This window comes from Peromyscus leucopus, chromosome 3 (assembly GCF_004664715.2).
Source record: "Peromyscus leucopus breed LL Stock chromosome 3, UCI_PerLeu_2.1, whole genome shotgun sequence".
Classification (NCBI taxonomy): Eukaryota; Metazoa; Chordata; class Mammalia; order Rodentia; family Cricetidae; genus Peromyscus; species Peromyscus leucopus.
Window position 1 is genome coordinate 144482688 of NC_051065.1, and position 22703 is coordinate 144505390.

The 22703-nt window shown below is 45.4% G+C and overlaps 1 protein-coding gene across 1 annotated transcript in view; it reads left to right on the plus strand.

Moving 5' to 3' along the window:
• The first annotated feature begins 7728 nt into the window (after positions 1–7728).
• Galnt8 (polypeptide N-acetylgalactosaminyltransferase 8) overlaps positions 7729–22703 on the plus strand; it is a 31464-nt gene continuing 16489 nt past the window's right edge. Inside the window, exons 1-5 of the mRNA XM_037204325.1 lie at positions 7729–7918; positions 11197–11374; positions 17083–17249; positions 20760–20943; positions 22187–22384. Of these exons, the coding sequence (XP_037060220.1) occupies positions 7729–7918; positions 11197–11374; positions 17083–17249; positions 20760–20943; positions 22187–22384 (917 nt within the window). The remainder of the gene's footprint in view (positions 7919–11196; positions 11375–17082; positions 17250–20759; positions 20944–22186; positions 22385–22703) is intronic.

Sequence of the window (22703 nt, forward strand, 5' to 3'; positions counted from 1 at the left end):
CCAAACTGCAACACAAAGAAGCATGATGAAAAAAAATGAAAAGACCTCAGGATTTGGGAGGCTGAGGCAGGAGGATTGTCAGAAGGTTGGGGCCAGCCTGGGCTATAAGTTGAGTTCTAAGCTAGCTCTGAACCTCTATCTAAAAACAAAACAAAACAACAACAAAAAACAAAAATACAAAACTTAAGAGCTGGGCATGGTGGCTTGCACCTATAAACTGAGCATTAGAAAAGTAGTCACAGGAAGTTCTGTAGCTCAAAATCATCTTCTATTACATGCCAAGTTCAAGGCCAGCTCAAGTTTCCTGATACCCTCAAAAAGCAAAACTGCAAAGAATCCATTGAGTACATTCCCTCAGAGCATCAGAGCCCAGGTCTCCTGTAGCACACAGAAGCTATGCTGTGGACAGGCTGCCCACGTGGGGATGTAGGCAGAGTCAAAGTCTGTGATGCTACATGTGGCCTGTATGGACTAGTTCTGATATACCTCTAGGGACGGTTAGAAATACTTAAGGAGATCTTGCATAGCTTGGAATCCTTTAACAGATACCTTAATACAGTATTAAAAAAATACCACGTTATTTGAGCTGTTAGTGGCCTGTGACATTATTTAGATCTCCCATTTAGAGACCTCAGATGTTTCCAAATCATATTCTAACCTCCCTCATCTCCCCTGATTATAGTTTTGTTTTTAATTTTCAGTTGGTACAATGCTGGGATGGAACCCAAGGCCTTGTGCATGACTGCTTAGTCAACCACTGAGGTATTTATCCCTAGCCAGCCTTTTACCATGAGCAGCTTTCTGTATCACAGTTTAGCTTTCAAAAGTTCTTCCTTTTACAAATGAAAACCATGGTGATGACAATATCTTACATTTCCTGACTATGCTGAGCCCTTTACAAGGTTGCCTGCCATCCCATAACCACATTACAGAGAAGACTGTTGATTTGTTTGTTTACTTGTTTGTTTGTTTGTTTTGAGACAAGGTTTCACTGTGTAGTCCAAGATAACCCCAAACTTATGGCAATTCTCCTGCTTCAGCCTCATGTGTACCTGAATTCAGGGAAAAACTCATTATGCCTAACTTGCTTGCCTATTTGTTTGCTATAGCACTGGGGATCAGAACCAGGCCCTTGCCCATGCTTGGCAAACATGAGCTACACCCCCACAGCCCCAGACTGTCTTATCAACCCTCATTTTGTAGATAAGAAAAATAAAGTTCAGCGAGGTGAATTAACTTGCCTTGGTTTCCTTGACTAATGAGTAATGGGCTCACTCTCTTAAACTACAATCCACTTTCCCCAGCATTCTCTTCCCAGGGCCTGTGGTAATCTAATCTATGGAGTGGAGTGACCATAATTAATCAATCAAGCACTACAAATTATTTGATCGTTCTCTCCATCAAGCACTACAAATTATTTAACCATTCTCTTGTGGTTGTATCATATAAGAATGATGGTGGTAATGGTGGTGAATGTAGCGATTTGAATGATAATAGTTCCCATAGGATTTTGCATATCTTGTTTCCAGTTAGTGAACTGTTTGGGAAGGATTGGGAGGTGTGGCCTTATTGGAGGAGGTGTGTCTTTGGGGCTGGGCTTTAAAGTTTCAAAAGACTCCTGGGATTCCCAGTGCTTTCTTTCTGCCTTGTTAGTGATTGTGGGCCAGGATGTGAGCCCTCAGCTGTTTTTTGTTTTTGTTTTGTTTTGTTTGCCCCTCCATCATGGACTCTAATTCTTTGAAACCAAAAGCCAAAATTAATTGGTTTCTTTTATAAGTTACCTTTGTCACGGTGTTTTATGGCAGCAATAGAAAAGGACCTAAGACAGAGATAATGGCGATAGCAATGGTGATGCTCATGCATTATAAATGAATATGAGGTGAAAACATCTCAGTTTTATCCCAGTCTCCATCGTGGCATTCTGATCTTCACAGATCATTTATTCTTCATGAAATGATGTGAATTCTCCTGCCCCTTGTAACTTTCCTTACACATGGTTAGTTTCTCTCTCTCTCTCTCTCTCTCTCTCTCTCTCTCTCTCTCTCTCTCTCTCTCTTTCTCTCTCTAACTTTTTTTCTGGAGCAACTGAAACTTGCATGTCTTTGAAGATACCGCACACTCAGACAGAATGCTCCCCTTTCCCGCTGTGGCCCTTGGCTCACATTGGGGCCCTTACAGGCTTGTCAGCACATTGACTGATGAAAATCAGTCTACATGGATTTGTGAGCACAGTTAGGGAAGAGATTGGTATGGAGCATTTGTTAATATGAAGGTGTCAGAATCCCACACTAGACCAATGGGGTTAGAATCTTCAGAAGGAACCTGGAAGTCTGCATTTTTGCCAAGTTCTTCAGGTGATTCCTGCCACCTCAGCATTGGAGAACCCCTGCCTGAGTGTTCTGGGCAGGACAGGATGCACATGAGAATACCTAGTTTTGTCAGAAAGCCACCCATGCCTCTCTTCCTGAGGAGTCCCACCACTCTCGCTGTGGGCTACAGAGAAAGCATCACATGTGCCGGCAGTGGTAGCACACACCTGTAATCCTAGTGCTTGAGAGCTGGAGACAGAAGGATGTGAGGTTCAAAGTCATCCTCCGCTACATTGTGAGTTCAAGGTCAGCCAGGGCTATGTGAGGTCCTGTCTAAAAAACAAAGCAAAAAACCCACTTAAAAAAAAGAACAATACCCTCTTCACCATTTCCAGTAGTCTAAGCTGGGGTCATTCTTGGGGATTCCTGGCACCTTCCCTAGCTCTGGGTTTCTCTCTGTCCCCGCCCGTGATGTCTCCCTCTATCATAGTATCTCTTTCATTGCTTTCCCCCTCCCTCCCTGTTCCAGCTCAACCATCCCATTCCCTTATGATCACTTCCCCTATCCCCTACCCTCCATTGCCCACCTCTCATCCCAAGTGTGGTGGTATTGTGTTCCCCAAAATAATGTGCACCCTAATAAACTTATCTGGGGTCAGAGACAGAACAGCCACTAGATACAAAGGCTAGAAAATGGTGGCAATCATACCTTTAATCCCAGCACTTGGAAGTCAGAGCTAGGCAGAAATCCATGTGTTCAAGGATACAGCCAAGCATGGTGACTCACGCCTTTAATCCCAGAAAGCGAGCCCTTAATCCCAGGGAGTGATGGTAGAAAGCAGAAAGGTATATAAGACATGAGGACCAGGAACTAGAAGCATTTGGCTGGTTAAGCTTTCAGGCTTCTAGCAGCACAGTTCAGCTGAGAGCCATTTGGATATGAGGACACAGAGGCCTCCAGTCTGAGGAAACAAGACCAGCTGAGAAGTTGGCCAGGTGAGGTTAGCTGTGACTTGTTCTGTCTCTCTGACCATCCAGCATTTCACCCCAATAACTGGCCCTGGGTTTGATTTTATTAATAAGACTCTCTAAGATTCCTGCTACTCATGGAGATCTCATGTTATTTACCCTTCCCAGGGCAGTCCATGTATCCTTCTTTGGGTCTTCCCTGTTAGTTTGCTTCTCTGGAGTTCTGGTTTGTTGCCTGATTGCCCTTTGCTTTATTTCTAGTATCCTCCTATGAGTGGGTACATACCATGTTTGTCCTTCTGAGTCTAGGTTACCTCATACAGGATGATATTTTCTAGTTCCATCCATTTGCCTGCAAATTTCATGATGTTATTGTTTTTCTCTGCTGAGTAGTACTCCATTGTGTATATGTACCACATTTTCTTAATCCATTCTTCACTTGAGGGGTATCTAGGTTGTTTCCAGGTTCTGGCTATTACAAATAATGCTGCTATGAACATAGTTGAGCATGTTTCCTTGTGGTATGATTGAGCATTCCTTGGGTATATGCCCAATAGTGGTATAGCTGGTCTCAAGGTAGATTAATTTCCAATTTTCTGAGAAACAGCCATACTGATTTCCAAACTGAGCTGGCTTACCCCAGTGATCAGACCAGTGAATACCCTAACTGTCATCAGAGAGCCTTCATCCAGTGATTGATGGAAGCAGATGCAGAGATCCACAGCCAAACACCAGGCAGAGCTCCAGGAGTCCAGTCAAAGAGAGAGAAGAGGGATTCTTTGAGCAGGTGCATCGGATCATGATGGAGAAACCTGCAGAGATGACCAAACCAAACTAGTGGGAACTCATGAAAGTTGGATCAATGGCTGTGGAGCCTGCATAGGACTGGACTAGGCCCTCTACATGGCAAGACAGTTGTGTAGCTTGATCTGCTCAGGGGCCCCCCTGGTGGTAGGATCAAAATCCATCCCAGGTGCATGAGTGGGGTTTTGGGGGCCCAATACCACTGATGGGACACTTTGTGCAGTCTTGAGGCAGGGGGAAGGGCTTGGACTTGCCTGTACTGGATGTGCCTCCCCATGGGAGGCCTTGCTTTCTTGGGGGGAGTATTGGTGGGTGGGGAGGAGAGGCTGGGGGAGCAGGAGGAAGGAAGAGGGGGATCTCTGATTGGTGTGTAAAATGAATGCAAAATTTTTCTTAATAAGAAAAAGAGTGAGAGAAAGACACGTGTGCTCATTGTTCTAGCCAGGTGAACTTGAACTACTGCAGAGACCACAAGCAATTCCTGCTCTAAGTAATTTCTATCAATTCTTTTTGTTATTCATATATAATTCATGCACAAGATAGAAAATGATCATATTATCCTGTGAATGCCATTCTCTTTCCCACCTCCATTCTTCAGCTTGCCAGCACCCACCACCTCCAGAGGTAATCAGCATATGTTTGGTTGTATGTTTTTAGTAAAGGGTTTGTAATTTTAGAAAATTATATTCTTCCATGATTCAGTGGTCAGTTTGTGCAGAGGACAGATCTTGCTTTCTGAAATAATTTTTAAAATTTGAGGTATAGAGAGGATCATAAAATTTTGCAAAGATACTGTGACATATTTTGGTCTCCTATTACCCTGTTTTCTGCAGTGTGTGTATGTGTGTGTGTGTGTGTGTGTGTGTGTGTGTGTGTGTGTGTGTGTGCCCATGCCACAATGCATGGAGGTCCAAGGACAACCTGTGAGAATTGATTCTCTCCTTCCATCATGTAGGTTCTGGTTATTCATTCTGGGTTATAAGATTTGGTGGCAGGTGCCTTTACTTGCCAACACAATGAATATAGTTTTACAACTATTAACACTGACACAGATACTAGATATGTGTGTGTGTGTGTGCGTGTGTGTGTGTGTGTGTGTATAAATGTGTGTGTGTATGTGCCATTTTATCACCTACAGATTCCAGTGACCAACCCTGAGATCAAGATACTTCATGAATCTGTCAACAGCATATGCATACAACTCATCGATGACTGACTACTGGCTTCTTCAATTTGCCAATTCAGGTGACAAGTGGAAACCCTATAAGTCAATCTACTCAACCCATGTTTAATTGCCCTGAATAGTTCATCCACATCCTTTAAGAGTCACATCAGACAATGTGATGTTTCCGATCCCTATATCAGACATACTTATTTTAAATATTTATTTATTTATTCATTTATTTGTTGTTTTAAGGCATGGCCTCACCTAGCCCAGGAAGGCCTTGAACTCACTATGTAGCTAAAGATGACCTTGAACATCTGATTGGCCTGTCTCCAACTCACAAGTACATCAAACTTAACTCAGAACACTCAAGCAGCAGAAGGGAAGTGCTTTTATTGGCTCACGTTTTCAGTTTCTGCTTGTCCCTTTTCCCCTCTGCTGTTCATAGATTCCTTCCTTCCTTGTTGCATCATTTAGGGAAACTTTTGTATTTATCTTTTTTTCAAGGTGATGGCTTTTCTTGTCTTGATTTCCCCTTCATTCCATCCAAAAATATCCCCTGGAGATATTTTTGCTGGATATGTGCAGGGCATTTACCCACCAACCCCACAGTTCCCCAGAGTTTTCTTGAGTTCGAGCAGCAGGAAATATTAGATAAAAGGATTTAGATTGTGGAGATAAACAGATAGGAAATAAAGGATAGCCTCCAGAGAGCCTGGAACCTTTCCAACGGGCCCTGACTGTCTCTGCCCCAGGGTATTTATAGAGATGCCAAGGGGTGGAGCAAATGACCTCCCCACAGCACAGCCAAGTGCAGACCATCTCAGACACCTGCACTCAGGCCGTGGTCCTAATCATCCTCTCTATGAGGACCTGCTGGGTAAAGCCACGGGGAACCTGACAATGGGCTCCCACGGATATGGAATTCTCGGCTCCTCCCTCTTCCTCCCCCTCCCCCCTTTTCCTCTTTCTCTTCTTGTGCTTGGCTGTACGAAGTGTTTAGTTGCCCTTAGTGATTAGGAAGAAATAGCAATGTGCCCACCTTAGCTGATCGAAGAAATGAGTGGGGTTATGCGTTTTTGATTTGTTTGACTGGAACTTGCAGGTGGGAAGTGGACATGCTTCCCGTTGATGGAGAACAGAGTGTGCAGGGGACCACCACCAGACTGAGGATTTTATACTTTTGACCTGGAGGATAGTTTTAGATGGTGAATTTAGAGTGATAGTTGGGTGAGTTGTCTAAAACATGGGAAGTGTGGGGTGTGGAGGCGAAGGAGTTAAAGAGCTGAAGTGGAGGAGAACCCCAGACTCCAGGGTTGGATGAGGACACACACACTGAAGCAGGATCGTTTCCTGAGGCTCACCCCAGGGCCACCCTAGCTCACTGCACCTGCTTACAGGAGCTGCCTGGGGATCCATCCGGGACTGAAGCTTCTCCTGAAATGAGCTGAAGAAGCGTTCATTGCACACCTGCTGTGTTCATTGACCTGAAGTGGCGTAGGAACAGGCAGCCATTGTGGCTCTCGCTGCTTCGTGGGTTCCTTGTGGGGATATTTTTTTTTTTTTTTTTTTTGTACTCTTAACAAATAAAGTTTGCCTGAAGATCAGAGGGCAAAGCCAGCCACTAGATTAAACATAGAGGCCAGGCAGTGGTGACACACACCTTTAATCACAGCACTTGGGATCTCATGCTTTTGCTCCCAGTATTTGGGAAGCACACACGCCTTTAATCCATCCCAGCACCAGGGAGGTTGAGGCAGGAAGTGATATGGCTGGGCAGAGAAAGGCCTATAAGGCAGGAAGAGACAGAAACTCAGTCCTTTCGGCTGAGGACTCAGGGGCATTCAGTCTGAGGATTTGTGGAGACAGGATCTTCCGCTTTCGGCTGAGGAGTTGGTGAGGTAAGAAGTGGCTGTGGCTTGTTTCCTCTGATCTTTCCGCATTTACCCCAATATCTGGCTCTGAGTTTTTATTATAAGACCAGTTGGATTCATGCAACAGTTCTTTCACATCTTCCTTCTCTTCTGGGCTCCCCCAACCCTAGACCAGCCCTTACTTATTATTCCACAGGAAGAGACGATGATGAACAAAACATTAACCAGACATTATGGCTCACTACCTAATCCTTGCACATGATAGGCAGAACTCCAAAATCCAGTGGAAGAAAGGTTTTCCCCTGGGCAGTCTGAGGTAGTTACAGGAGCCACAGGCATGTCCCTGACTTCTGAGGCGATGCCAAGTGTATCTAGGTGATCTCACGATTGTTGGGTGGCTGCCCTGGTCCATTGCCCATGCCTGACACTCTTTAGAGACAAGGCAGGCAGCTTGTGACAGCTTTCCCAGCCAGAGAACATCAGGATTAGCAGGTAGAGTGTCATCTGTGAGGCTTCCACCCACCTGAGACACACAGCCTGGCTGGTGGGCTCTGCTCCTGATTTTCACAGGCTCTGCCCGAAGGGAGCAAGGCTCCCCAGGCTCATGATGAGACTCTGGCGGAGGAGCTGCTCCAAGGTCCTCTGTGCTGTGCTCACTCTGGTAGCAGCCAACATTTTGCTGGTGGTGTTTTACACCAAGGGGACCATAAAGAGTTTGGTTGTGGGCAGCCTCCACAAGGAGGGGGCTGCTGTGGCCCAGAGACCCTTGCACCTGAAGAAGGATGTGCACTCCTCACGTAAGTTCTTCACCCACCGGGAGGGGAAATCTTAGGGTGTGCAAGCTGACGAAGCTTTAGGAACTTAAGAAAAAAGGGCATGGAGGGAAAAATCAAGGGAGAGGCCAAGTCTTCAATCTGACAATCACACTGTTGGAACAATGGACTCCAAAGAGAAGGGAATTTCCCCAGGAATCTCATGCTGGGAGTTGGAAAAGGTGTCAGCCAGAAAGGGAACTTGGGAAAGATTTCACATAATTTTAACAACTTGTCATATCATCATTACACGATGAGACTGGAGCCCAGACAAGAATGGGTTAGTGCGGGAGATCATCCAGGGCTACAGGAGGGTCTCCCCATAAACAAATAAGCAAATGAATAAATTGAGACATGAGCATTTATCATCATTCAGAGTGAAGGAGTAGGGTGGCACATGTGTGTTCTCAAAGACACAAACATATATTAACCAAATAAAAAGATTCAGAGGCAGGTTTTGGGGCCAGAGGAAACAAGCACCATTGTGTGAGCATGTGCTTGGTGTAAAACTGTAGCTTGAATCCTAATTGGTCTTGAAAACCTGTAGCCGGATATTGGTGTCTGTGGCTTGTTTCTTTGCCTCTCTGATCTTTCAGAATTTTCCCCAATGTCTGGCTCCAGGTTTTTATTATTAAGACCAATTAGAATTCTTGCTACATAAAAAACAGTATGAATAATAGTGGGATTCGAGTGGAATGCTCTGCACCACTTTATGAGCACATGCTTGGTCCAGAACAGTATGAATAATAGTGGGATTCGAGTGCAATACTCTGCACCAAGCTCTCACTTTTCTTTCCCACCTGAGCAAATATCCGGGACGTTTGTACAGTCTGCTTTGAAAGACCAAACTCTATTTTCTCCCCAAGTTTGCTTTTCTCATCCCCCTTTTATCTTGAACATCTCTCTTAAACTTTTTTCCTTCTCCTTGGGCCAATCTGTACTGGGGTGAATGCGGAAAGATCAGAGAAACGGAACAAGCCACATCCTCACCTGGCCAGTTCCTCAGATGATCCTGTTTCCTCAAACTGGAAGCCTCTGAGTCCTCACCCGAATGGATCTCATTTGAACTGCTGCTAAAAGCTTAAAAACTCTAGTTCTTGGTCCTCACACCTTCCATACCTTTCTGCTTCCTACCATCACTTCCTGGGATTAAAGATGTGTGTCACCATGCCTGGCTGTTTCCAGTGTGGCTTTGAACTCACAGAGATCCAGATGGATCTCTGCCTCTTCAATGCTAGGATTAAAGGTGTGTGTGCCACCATTTTCTGGCCTCTATGTCTGTCTAGTGGCTGTTCTGTCCTCTGACCCCAGATAAGTTTATTAGGGTGCACAATATATTGGGGGACACAATATCACCACACCAATCTTATCTCATCCCCTGCACACATTTGCCTCCCAGTTGTAGCCTTCCTTATGTTCGTCTTGGAGAGCTGTTTATGCCTCTGGACTCAAACACATGTTCTGCTCAACAAGCCACGTGCTGTGCATGGGATGGGCTTGTGTCTCGGAGGAGCCATGCAGTGGGGTGGTCCCTTGCCAGGCTGGTAAGCCTGGTCTGCAATCATCCAGAACTATACCTTTGTCCAACATGTAAGAAGATTCTGGATGGGGTAAAGGGGTCCCTCTCAGGCTGGTTGGAATTTAAAGTAGGCTGGAGGAAGGGCATGTGGTTCTGTGGTGGGAAGCCTTCATCACCATTGCGGGATCTAATGCCAGAAGGTTGGTCCGTCTGTCTGTCTGTCTGTCTGTCTGTCTGTCTCTCTCTCTCAATTCAGTTTGAGAGCCTTCAAAGTGCCTATGCTAAGACTCCATTTTGCAGCATAAATCAGTCTCACAGGGTTGTCAGGGGGAAGTTAATAGGGGTAGAGGGAAGCAGTGACGTCTGCAGGCCTCTTTCTGAATGGGAAGCATCAGTGCTCCTATTGGTCTGCTGGACCCTTTAGGCCTCCTCTGCATGCGATTCCTCTACCTGTATCCATCACCATCTGGTCATTATTTTGAGTTAAGCTCATGATTCTCAAATGAATGCGGCTATTAGCTCCATCAGGAGCAACTGTGGAAAACAAACCAAGCTAAACCAGTTAAATGGCTTCTATACTCTATCCCAGACCCAGGGGATCAGTGTGTCTAGGGAAGGCCTGGGATCCTGCATTTTTCGTGAGCGCCTGAAGACAATCTTGTAATCGAACAAACTGAAATGTAGGCCTGGTTTGTCCATAACTTAGGAGTTCCTGGTCTATCAGCCATGTGAGATGTGATGGGATGGGTGGCCAGTGTGAAACTCTAAAAAGTTTTTGCTAGCTACTAATAGTGTGATGTTTGCAAAGCAAATGAAAATTCTAGTATCTTCTTCTGTCTTGTACACTCACCTGGCCCTGAGACTCTGATTTGGTAGATTTGGGGGATATCTACATTAACACACACACACACACACACACACACACACACACACACACACACGAAAACACATAGCTGACATTTCTTTTGTGACTCTTAGGTCTCATTCTGAGAAATACTATCTTATTATAAATTATTTCTGAGATTAAAGTCAGCTCCTAAAGGAGCCTAGGGTGAGGTGTGGGTGGGTTTGGATGGTGCTGAAGAGAGAACTATGTCTTGCTCAGAGCCTTGCACAGCTCTGACAAGGACTCTTTACCAATCGTCTTCTCTGGGACAAGAGTTTGTAAGGCCTAACATTTGGAGAGCCTGCCAATCAACTTCCTATAGTGTAACAGATTCCTGAGACTATCGATCCGCTTATAAAAAGAAAAGGTTTACATGTGTTCAACACTTTGGAAAGTCTAGCGCACGGTTGATCGGCAATGCTGGTTGGCCCGGTTGCTTTGAGCCTGAGAGGAAGCAGACACCATGGCGTGGTGCCGTGGAGGAAGCAGATTCCTGCATGGGAGTGAGAAGCAAAGAACACATTGGCCAGGTCTCTGGTGTCCCCTTTGAAGGGCAGCCCCACATGACTGGGAGACTCTTAACTAGGCCTCTCTCTGAAGGTCTCTACCCTCCTCATGGCACCGGGGAAGAGGACGAAGCCTCAGACTGGAGTCTCTTGCAGGAACATTTGAGGTACAAGCTGTAGCAGAGAGAAAGCGGTCCAGAGGAAGTTAGGTTGGAAAGCAGCGTCCAGCTTTCTCAGGACTGGCTGAAATGTTTTCACACCACTCCCATCCTCTTTATTTTCAGGAAAAAGTCTGAAATGGACTATGAAGCAACAGAGCCATGTGAGACAGGGAAATGCTGAATCCCACCCTGGCTGGAAGGAGTGAAGGCCAGGTTGGCACCCAAGAAATTCTTCCTGCAGTGGGGGAAGGGACCCTCCCAGGCTCGCCAGAAAGAGGCTCATTACTTGTTCCTGAAATTCGGTTACAACGCGTTCCTCAGCAATCAGTTGCCTTTTAACAGAAGCATCCCTGACACCCGCCATGCCAGGTGATCTGAACCAGGGGTGGCTTTGCCAGACCTCAGTGTAGTTTGGTGATGAACTTCGGCAGCCGTGCCAGTAACGGGGCAGAAAGATGGGTGAGGGGAGCAGACAACTGTGGGGGAGGGGAAGAGCAGACCTTTCTCTGGCCGTATTTAGTTTAGTGTTGTTGTTTTTGAGGAAAGTTCTTAGCATGTCGCCAGGGCTGGCCTCAAACTAGAAACCCTCTTGCCTCAGCCTTCTGAGTGCTTCGAAGACAGTGCGCCCTCCCACCATGCCTAGCTGGGTTCTTGTTTTTAATTCATTTTATGATGGCGTATCAGAGAAGATAATGGACTAATTCAAATGCTCTAGCTCCCTGGAGAGAGGGAGAGGGCGAGAAGGAAGAGACCCCATGTAGTGGGGCTGATCTTCTCCCCAAACCCTCGAGTAGAATGAGGGCTTGACTCAGTCCCCCTCCCCGGACACTCCGCTTCCTGCTCTGGCTTTTCCTCGGTTCTCTGTTTGGATCCTGTTCCTCACTGAATCTCATAGAGTTTCCTTCCTGGGTGAAGCCTTCCTCCCAATTTCCCTCTCCATTGCTCTAGCTCTTTCTGCCCTCCCCTCATATACACACACTTTCATTACACACACACACACACACACCACCACCACCACCACCACCACCAACAACAACAACAACAAAACAAACAAACAAAAACCACTCAAGCTTTTTGTTTTTTTGAGACATGGTCTTACGTAGCCCAGGCTGACCACAGATTCTATGTGGCTGAGGATGCCTTTGAACTCCTGATCTTCTCATCTTAGCCCTCTGTGTGCTGGGATTGCAGGTGTCTACCATCATTCCTGGTACAGCTGTGTTGACAGATAAAGATGGATGGCTTCTGTGTAGCTTTGGAGAAACCCTGTTTTGAAAAACAAGCAAAAAACAAAGAACAAAAATGAATGGTTTCTATTCTAATTAATAAATTGACTGAAACAGATCTCATTATATAGTCAAGGCTGATCTCCGACTTTTGGAGATCCCCTTACCACTAGCATGCTAGTATTACAGGTATGAGTCACTACGTCCAGCAATGGTTCTTAGTATGTTCAGAGTTGTGCATGAGCCACACAGTCTTAAAACATTTTGATCATCTCATAAAGAAACCCTGTGCTCTTCATGGTCCATTTTATCATTTACAATCCTCATCCCTATGGATTTCCTGGTCTGGACTTTTCTTAGGATCGAATCATATATATGGGTGTGTGTGTGTGTGTGTGTGTGTGTGTGTGTGTGTGTGTGTGTGTTTTTCATTTTTTATAATATGTCTGAAGTAACATCTATGTAATAGCTAATGGCATGCACCAATACTTCCCCTTTATATTGATATGTGGCATTTTGCTTTTAGTCATTAGCTAATGACCATTCCATTGTTTCCTGGTCTGGGCAACTGTGAATGATATTGTTGTGCTTTGCCTTTTTAATGAAGCTGAGTTGGGGTTTGATACAGACATGCTAATAGATAACCACAAAAGTAAAGGGAGAGAGAGGTGCTCAGAAGGAAGTGAAACATACAGAAAGTGTGGATGTGGGCTTCTCAAAGGATTGTTTCATGTGCAAGCTTGTATGAGAATAAACAAACGTCTTTATTTTATGGATACCTGTAGTGGAGTTGCTAGGACATATGGAACCCTGTATTTAACCTTGGGAGAGTCTACCTGACTATTTCCTAAGAGGCCAAATAATTAGTTTATGTTCTGTCCATCAGTGCTGAGCAATTTTTGTGTTGCTTGTTTTTATTTTTGAGGGGGGATCAGGAATTCAAGGAGTTTGAATTCTGGGCTACATAGATCTCTGCCTCCCACGTGCTGGGATCACAGGGATGTGCTGGGATCACAGGGATGGACCACCCTGCCTGGCAGAAGCCAGGTCTGGTGCTGTGGTTGAACCCAGGGTCTTGTGAATATAAGCAAGTATGACACCTCTGAAGTACAACCCCAGCTCCAAGAGTCTTAATTTGTCTGAATAGTCTCCAACATGTGTTACTGTGTATGTGTGTGTGTATGTGTATATGTGTGTGTTTGACCGGTTACTTTATTGGTTGTAAGATGGGATCTCATTGTGTTTTAATTAATTAATTAATTTAAATTTTTTGAGGCCTAATGATGAACATCTTTTTATGTGCTTATCCATTTGCATATCTTTTTTTTCTTTTAGAAGTGTCTGTTTGAACACTTTTTTTTGTTAGTGAATTGCAACTTCCCTCCCTCCCTCTCTCCCTCCTCCCCTCCCTCCCTGAGCTGGTTTCCAGGACTGAGTAAAAAGGGGGAGGAAGCCAGCAGTGCCAGCAGCCCTCTTTTCCTGATCTGGGCATGTGGGGGGCCCAGTCACTTGTCCCTGCTGTCAGGCCTTCCCTCCCACGGTGGGCTGCACCTCTAGAACCTCCTTCCGTAAGCTGCCTCCCATGGTGGGCTGCACCTCTAGAACCTTCCTCCCGTAAGCTGCCTCCCACGTGGGCTGCACCTCTAGAACCTCCTTCCGTAAGCTGCCTCCCACGGTGGGCTGCACCTCTAGAACCTCCTTCCCGTAAGCTGCCCCCATTTGGTCACACCAGTGAGAAAAGTTCTTAATACAGTCCGAGGCTCCACGAATGTGGCCGCTTAAAAAGGAACCGACAACCACTTTCATTTTTCTTTGAAGTGTGGATTGAGATTTCCTTCCAGAGGGGCAGGGTGCTAAAACATCTTTCCCCTCTAACAAAACAACCCTCTGACCGGAGAACACGATATACACCAGGCCACATTTTCAGAAATCATCTGGAGGAGACACAGCAAATGGAGAATCATCCTGGCAAGAACCTTTTCTAAATCTCACCAAGGGTCAGTAGGAGTCTGTGGCATGTGAGCCATTGCTCGCTCCCTCTACCACACCCCCAGTTCTGGAGAATGATCTTCTTCTATGCCAAGTTCTCTACTCTGGGTAGGCGTGGTCAAGGGGGCCCTTGCCACTGCATGTCCCACAGGGCTATAGTTTCATCCCTAGGAAGGGCAAGCCAACTAAAAACACTTCACGCCTTCCCCTTCCCCATCACTGAGATGCAAATCCTCCACCTCTGGAGGTGGCTGAAGCCACCCTGGACACCCACCCTCCTCAGTTCCGCCTCATCCTCTATCCACTGACACCCTCCACCTCACGGGAGGGTTTCTGACAGTCGAGTTTCAACTCCACCTGCCTCAGACCAAGATACTGGTTTTAGCTGTCGCTTCCCCAGTTCGCTTACAGCGAGGAAGCTCTATACTAGAATGCTGCAGTCAGGAAACCCAGGGGCTGCTGCCTCCTTCCTACCACCTCCTGTGCTTTGTGTCAGCCTGCAGAACAGTGTGCCACAGGCTCAGGGCAAGTGAGCTGATGTCTGTACCCTTAGCCCCTGAGGACCAATGCAGAAGATCTGTCCAGGATGAAATTCGGGGTGAAAACCTTCCCTGCTCTTTTTAAGGGACTGGCCTTATTTGGAACAGTTTTTAAGTCGGGGTCTCACTATGTCGCTCTGTCCTGGAACTGACAGAGAGCCACTTGACTTTGCTTCCCTAGGGCTGGGATTAAAAGCGTGCACCACACTCCCCGCTAACCATGCATTCTTGGAGAATATTTAAGAGGAAGCTCATGTTATAGGTAGTGACCTGCGTGCGGGTGGAACATTCAGAAATCTAACAGAAGCTGGGAAGACACAGCCAGAAAGAGCCTCCTGGGATCACACACTGGGCTGGACCCACAGGAAGAATCAGATGAGCATGAGAAAGGCTGATAGCCATTCCTCAGCCTACACACAGATCCATCAAAGTTAAACTGAAGCCTGCTTTCACTCAGGCCATTATCCCAAAATAGTGTAAACAGTAAGCCACTCTGATCCAGGTCAGTTCTAGGATGTCATGCTTCAAAAGAAAAGTCATTTGCCAAAATTTCTTTAAAAGCATAATTGTGCTTTTAAAATTTTTATACTCACCCCTCCCACTTCCACATTCCCAGTTTGCTTTGGAGACTCTAATTAAAGTCGTGTGTCACCTAATGATAGGCTGAGATTGGGGGAATGTGACATCAAGTCATTTTTGCCGTAGTACAAACATTCTAGAGTGTGTTTACACAACCGAGACAGCTGAGCCATCGTTGGGCAACATGTTTGTATGTGTGGTCTGTCACAGACTGGAACACTTTCAGGTGGCGCATCATTTTACATAAACGAAAGCAAGCTAGTAAAGAAGCTTGCTCAAGGGCCGGGCAGCTGGCTCAGCGGTGAAGAGTACTTGCTGCTCTTGCAAAGCAGGACCCAGGTTTTGTTCCCAGATCTACACTGAGGCGCATTTGTAACTCCGTTTCCAGAGGATCTGATGCCATCTTCTGGCCTCCACAGGCACTACGTGCGTATGGTGCACATACATACGGAGGCAAACTTCCATACACAGAAAATACAAATAATTTAAAAAGAAGCTTAGCTTACAGAACTGGTTCACTCTACATAAATTACGTGTCTGGTGTTCATCATAATTGCCCCCAAAGCAAAAATACCCTGAATATCTTTGATATCTATATGCTGGCAAATGGATAAGCGGTATATGCTAGATCTCTTCAATGCAATGTTATTGACCACAATAGGAAAGCTATTGGTACCTGCTGCAGCACTGATGACTATGTTATGCTCAGGAGAACACGTAACTTGTTTTTACTTACACGAAAGCTCCAGGGCAGGTAAGTCTATAAAAACAGAAATTCAATCAGTGTATGCCTATGGCTGAGGGGACATGGACAGCTGGGTTGGGGGGAAATAGCAAATAGCTGCTAATATTTTAGGCTTTCTTTCTCTTTCTTTTTCATTTTCTTTTTGGTTTTTCGAGACAGGGTTTCTCTGTGTAGCTTTGGAACTCACTTGGTAGCCCAGGCTGGCCTCGAACTCACAGAGATCCGCCTGGCTCTGCCTCCCAAGTGCTGGGATTAAAGGCGTGCGCCACCACCGCCTGGCTTAGGCTTTCTTTACACATGATAAAACTTTCTAAAATGAGAGGCCGGGGAGAGGGTGTGGTGAGTGAAGTGCTTGCTTCACAAAGTCCGGGTTCAGAGCCCCGGCACATCTGTCACCCAGTGCTGGCAGCAGGTGGGTGTGGATGGAATCTCCATGGCCATCCAACTTAGCCCAATTGTAAAGATCAATGTTTAGTGAGAATTCCCGTACCAACAAAATAAGGTTGAAAGCAATTGAGGAAGGCACTTGACATTGACCTCTGACCTACACATACATCCCCTCCCCCCTAAAATTAATGCTAACCATTACTCCAATCTGTGACTGACGAAGTTAGGGAATTACATGCTTTTAAACAGGCGAGTTCTATTGCATGTAAGTTACTTCTCAATAATTATGTTTTTAGAATGAGGTTTGGTTAGTAGATAGAAAGCCACAGCTGCACAGATGACTAAATCCTAGGCATCTGCTGTACAACATGTCTGTAGATGAATGTAAAGGAGGTGCGCTGCCTCCGTGTAAGCAGAACAGTTTTGAACAAATAGATAAAAAAAAAAATACCTTTTGGCTTCTTGGACAAAGACTTGAGATTTTCCTTCACCCGTTCAGTTTGAGGTTCAGTGAGTTGATAAATAGAATACCATAGATACTGAAGAGGAAGACTGGACAGCAATGCTTCAATAACTAAAGAATACTGTGTTACAAAGGATGGTGTCTTACAGGTGTCTTCAGAAGACATATCCTGCTCAGCTCCCATCCCTCAGTGTCATCCTCATCTTCCTGAATGAAGCTCTGTCCGTCATCCAGAGAGCTATCACCAGCATCATCAACCAGACCCCTCCTCGGCTGCTGAAGGAGATCATCCTGGTGGATGACTTTAGCTCCCACGGTGAGGAGCCTGAGGGAAGGATAAGCAAGCAGGATTACCACTGGTCATCTGAGCTTGGCAGGAAAGAGGTTGTCCCTTGGGAGTTTGGGACATGGTGAGCGTCTCCCAGAGAGGAAAGTAAAGGATAGTTTAGGGAGGGTCTCTGTGTGGTGGACACATTTAAATTTCACAAGTGCCGGGAGTACAGTTCATCATCTCAAATGCACAAGTAAGACACAGGAAAAGCACAGGATGTCCCAAATGTGGCCTGCCAGTGTGGATTTGGAGTCAGGTGCAGAACCATGTGACTCCAAAATTACCTATGCTCTAAGCGTACACTATGGTGGAGACCTGAGGGTTGAGGTGCATGAGACCCCAAGAAGGCTCTCAGACCCCAAGAAGGGATTCATAACCTCCCCTTATAACACAAGAACCAAATTTATCAGGTAAGGAAGCCTGGAGGAGAGAAAGCTTAGGGACCCGGGATTACTCTCAATGTCAGCAAATTTTGTCTCCTGGCCACCCAGCCCCAGGTCTAGCCTACCTAAGTAGGACACATGGGGAAGAGGCAGATTGTAGACTTTCTTTCTTTTTTCCTTCCTTCCTTCCTTCCTTCCTTCCTTCCTTCCTTCCTTCCTTCCTTCTTCCTTCCTTCCTTCCTTTTCCTTCCTTCCTTCTTCCTTCTTCTTCTTTTCCTTCTCTTCCTTCTTCTTCTTCTCCTCTTCTCTCTCTTCTTCTTCTTCTTCTTCTTCTGACATGACTTCATGTAATCCAGGCTGGTCTAAAGCTTACTATACAGTCAAGGGTGACCTTGGTTACACTGTTTTCCCTCTAAAGTGCTGGGATGACAGACATGTACCACTATATTGAGTTCGTGCAATACTGAGGATGAAGTCTGTGGTTTCCTGTGTCCTAGGCAACCATGAAGGTGTAGCTTAGATTGCCTTGCTGTCCTGTCCTTTCTCTCCAATTTGTTACTGCAGTGCATCTGAATCTTTGCCTTCTAAATTGATAACCTCCTCTAGAGATGACCTTAAGAATTGTTTGCCGCAGTGTGTGCACCCTTATCCCAGCACTCACAGAGGCAGCGATCTCTGTGAGTTCGAGGCCACTGGCTACCAATGAGTTCCAGAAAGGCAAAGCTACACAAGAAACCCGTCTCGAAGAATTGTAGCATCTCCATGATTCGCTTTCTTTGTGTGCAAAATGTGGTTGTTTATTAGAACCATCTTAAGAAGGATAGCTAACATGATTTTTTTCTTAGTTTACCACCTTTGGACATTGAATAAAAAGAAACTAGGGTTAAATTATAGAATCAGAGATTTGGGCTAATGATAAGGAAGGATTTTCAAACTGTGTGGACTTGGGAAGTAGTAGACATTTGTTCTCTCGCTGGGCTCTAAGGATGAAAGAGATGAGAAGAACTGTCGAGTCTGAAGGTCATTTCATGGAGAGAAAGAGAGGAGGTGAGGCTGAAAAACTCAGCCTCTGGAAAAAATACTTCTCTTCATTTACACACACCCCCATTCTACCAGTGTAATTAATTCAATGAGAAGGGAGAAGATAAAAGTGATAGAGCAGAATTTCCCTGGAACCAGATAGAGCAGAACTAGTTTCATTCATTTCTGGTCATGGAGATGGGTACCAACTTGTAGTCTGGTTCTGATGGTAAGAAAAAGGAGATCTAGATATGTACCCTGGACAGCTGAAGGTCAGGAGCCACTTGCTGCTGTCTGAGGTGACCTTAGACAAGACCTCTCACTATCTCTGGGATTCAGCTTCTTCGTGGAACTGATGCAGGGGTTGAAAAGGAAGACCTCAAAAGATCCATCCTCTTCCCACAAACACAACAATTCAATAATTCCATGCTCCATGGTGGGAAGATAAGACTCAATTCAAGACTCTCTGTAGTGGGACAGTAGCACTGGGAGTACAAGCGAGATCACTTAGGAAGAAGGCGGATTCATGAAGAAAAACCAGATGAAGCTTCCTGTTATCCTAACTGCTACCATCACGGGACACATCAGTCTCTCTTGGGCCTGGAATCAAATTACATTTTTGTTAACTTATCCTATTTATTGTTATGACGTGAGGGGGTATGGGCATGCACATGCCACTGTGCACGTATGGCAGGAATGTTACAAAATGGGGTCAGGGCCCGCAAAACGGCTCAGCAGACCAAGTGGCTTGCTTTAAGGCTAGATGACCTGACTTCATTCCCCAGGGACTACACAGTAGAAGGAATGAACTGGCTTTGTGGGATGTTCCCTGCCTTCCACATGTGTGCGGTGGGATGTGTGCAACCCCACTACAGAACAAACAGGCGAATAAAGAAAGATAAATGAAAACTAAGACCAGGCTGATTTTAGTGCCATAGCCATGTAAGTGTTGGTTTTAGGAGCTGGCTACCTGAGACTTCACAAATATATCATTGAGAGAGAACTACAGGTTCCATCCTTGGATGTAAGGAGAGAGGAGGTGCTGGTGGTGGGGTGGGGAGCTTAATGAAATCGGGCAGCTGTGCACATGGTTCTTGAGCCAGTGTGTGGTTAAAGACAGTGCAGCTGTGCCACTAAATGGATGTGTGATTTGGAAAGTTTCTTCTCTACCCATGCCTAAGTTTCCCTTCATCTGTTCAGTGGGAATATGTTAGTGCTATCATTCATAGGGTTCTATAAATGATTAAGTGAATTAATATTATCAGTGATGCCTGTAGTACCAGCCCTTAGGAGGCTAAGGAACAAGGATTACTTTGAGTCTGAGGCTAGTCTAGATTACAGAGTAAGATTGTCTCAAAAACCAACCAAGCCAAAAAACGTACGTCACCAGTGGATAACTGGGTCATTTGATTAGCTATTTTGCATACTACTTAGTGATTTGCATAAAAGCTGAAGCTGCTTTCAAATATGCAAAGAAGGCAACTGGTAGCCTGAGTTAACAAAGGCAGAGACAGGCTTTACAAAAAGAGAGGGAATGGGGGAAGGAAAAAAACCACTGTAAACAGTCTGGGAAGAGTGAGTCTTGCTTGCATAATATTGAGAATAAACTCCTCAGCTAGATTCAGCTAGATGCTGGCATAGATCAGTCTGAGCATTTGTACCCATTGTGACGTAATCAGAACAGCCAGGGATGTCTAAAACAAAGCAAAGCTGCTTATTCGGGTTCTCTAGGAAGCCTTGCAGTTAAGCTGTGGTGGTTCCCCAGGCTGTCTCTGCAAACTGTCCACCAGTGCTACAACTTTAAGTACCTGCCCTGTTTCTTTGCCTATGAGTTTCTGGGTATGTAAGATGTACTTTTGACCAGTGTTTCACATCTCCTAAGCAGGGAGATTCAAAGGCAGGGTAAAGAAATGAGGAATGGTAATTGTCTGGAGGGAAAATGCTGGGCAAACGTTATCTACATCCTCAGTCAAGGCTCTGGAGTTGCTCACCTTACAGTGGCACCCCCCACCACACTATTACAGGACAATGTAAAATTTCTGCATCACATTCGTTTTTTTTTACTCAGTGTCTCTATGTGTCTGGTTGGTAGGAGAACTGAAGAGAAGATTGGATGAGGCGATTATGCTTTACAACCAGAGCTATCCAGTCCTACTGAAACTTATAAGGCACACAAAGAGAAGAGGTCTTGCTCAAGCCCGCAACACTGGCCTGGAAGCTGCTACAGCTGATGTAGTTGCCATCTTGGATGCTCACATTGAAGTGAATGTTGGATGGTAAGGTTCTGGAAGGCTGCTGCTTTCAGGAAAATACAGAACTAAGTTATTGTATATGGCAAGTCAGGAAATACTGACACCAGTCCTTGAACAAAGGAAGGCTGTAAAGCTTTCATTCAGGGAATCTTGTCGGACACGAGAAATAGTGTAAGCCTGGTGTGATGCATGTCCATAATCTCATGATTGGGATATAGAGACAGGAGGGTCACAAAGTCAAGGCTAGTCTGGGCCACACTGCATGTGTGCACGAGAGAGGTGTGTGTGTGTGTTGTTTTTTTCCATCAGCTGAGTGACTACCCCTGAATCTACTGATATTTTAACTACCAGCTTCATTACCCCCATCCCTATCCCCTACCTCCACAGTCGGTAATCCTCAACTGCCACCAAATATAGTTTTTAACTAAGTCTCTATTGTTCTATTTACCAATAAAGGCTGGGGAGTCGATATGTTTGGAGTGAAAACCTGCTAGCTCAGAGAGGCTGAGGAGAACCCAGCTGAACTTTTTTTTTTTTTTGGCTGGAGAACCAGCAAGAGAAGCATCTCTCCAGCCATCCCAAACCAAAAAGACTGCCAAACTCCAAGTCCCTCCCTCCTCCTTCCTGTGCATCTCTCTATCTGTCTTCCTGCTCCTCCAGACTCTCTATAGCTAATTCCTGTCAACTAGTTGCTGGCTCTGCCCTCTGAGCCAAGGTTGATTTTATTAACATGGTCTTGGGGTTCACAGTGTAATCAAATATGGGGTGGGGGCTTAAAATATTGACAGCCAGACCCAGACTTTGCTGAATATTTTGTGACTTTGAATAGCCACTTAACTAGATGTTTGTATATTTATCTTTAAATGTAGAATGTAAGCACTGGCAATTCCTCCTGTTTTCCTAGCTCTTAAATGACATGAAATAAAGATTATATGAATAATGTGGACAATCACACAGGAGACAGACACCATTTGGAAACAGGAATCGTGCAAACTCAGATAGATGCTTACAGTCCTCATTCACAGTGGCCTGGGTGTGACAGCTGGACACCAATTTCAAATCTGCTTTTGGCCTGGCTCAGCTGCTAGGAGCCCCAGCTATCCAGAACCTAGGAAATTCTCCAGACACTAGAAAGTCCTTTTTAGTTCCTACCCAACTGAAATAAAAATGCCTTCCACTGTGAGGGCAAGGTTCACAGTGTCTGTCTGCTGCAGCCCACTGCTGACCCACGTAGCCACCCGTCTGCTCTGACTGTATTCTCTTCTAGGGCTGAGCCCATTTTGTCTCGGATTCAGGAAGACCCCACGGTGGTCGTGTCGCCTGTGTTCGACAACATTGATTTCAACACCTTCGAACTGGAAAAGGTGGAACTGGCAGTGGATGGGTTTGACTGGCAGCTGTGGTGCCGGTATGATCATGTACCACGAGCCTGGCGTCAGCTGGATGATGTCACCGCTCCAATGACGTAAGCGTGCGTGCGTGTGCTGAGAGAGCTTAATCAGGATGAACTGTGCGGGACTTGTCTGTCTCTGATGACTGTAATGGAGGCGAGGTGGAGGAGCAGATAAAGGGTAAGAAACATATAACAGGGATAACAATAATAAAAAGCCTAAAGGCCTGAGCCCAGAATAGAAATCATAGACCTTTGGCATTATCTAGGTTTTCAGACAAAACTCAAATTTTTAACATTTTAGAAAGTACTTGAGGCAACTTCTAGCATTATCAGACTATGAAGAAAGATGACATTCCAGTATCATTTGTGAAGGGTGGTGATGGTACAGTGA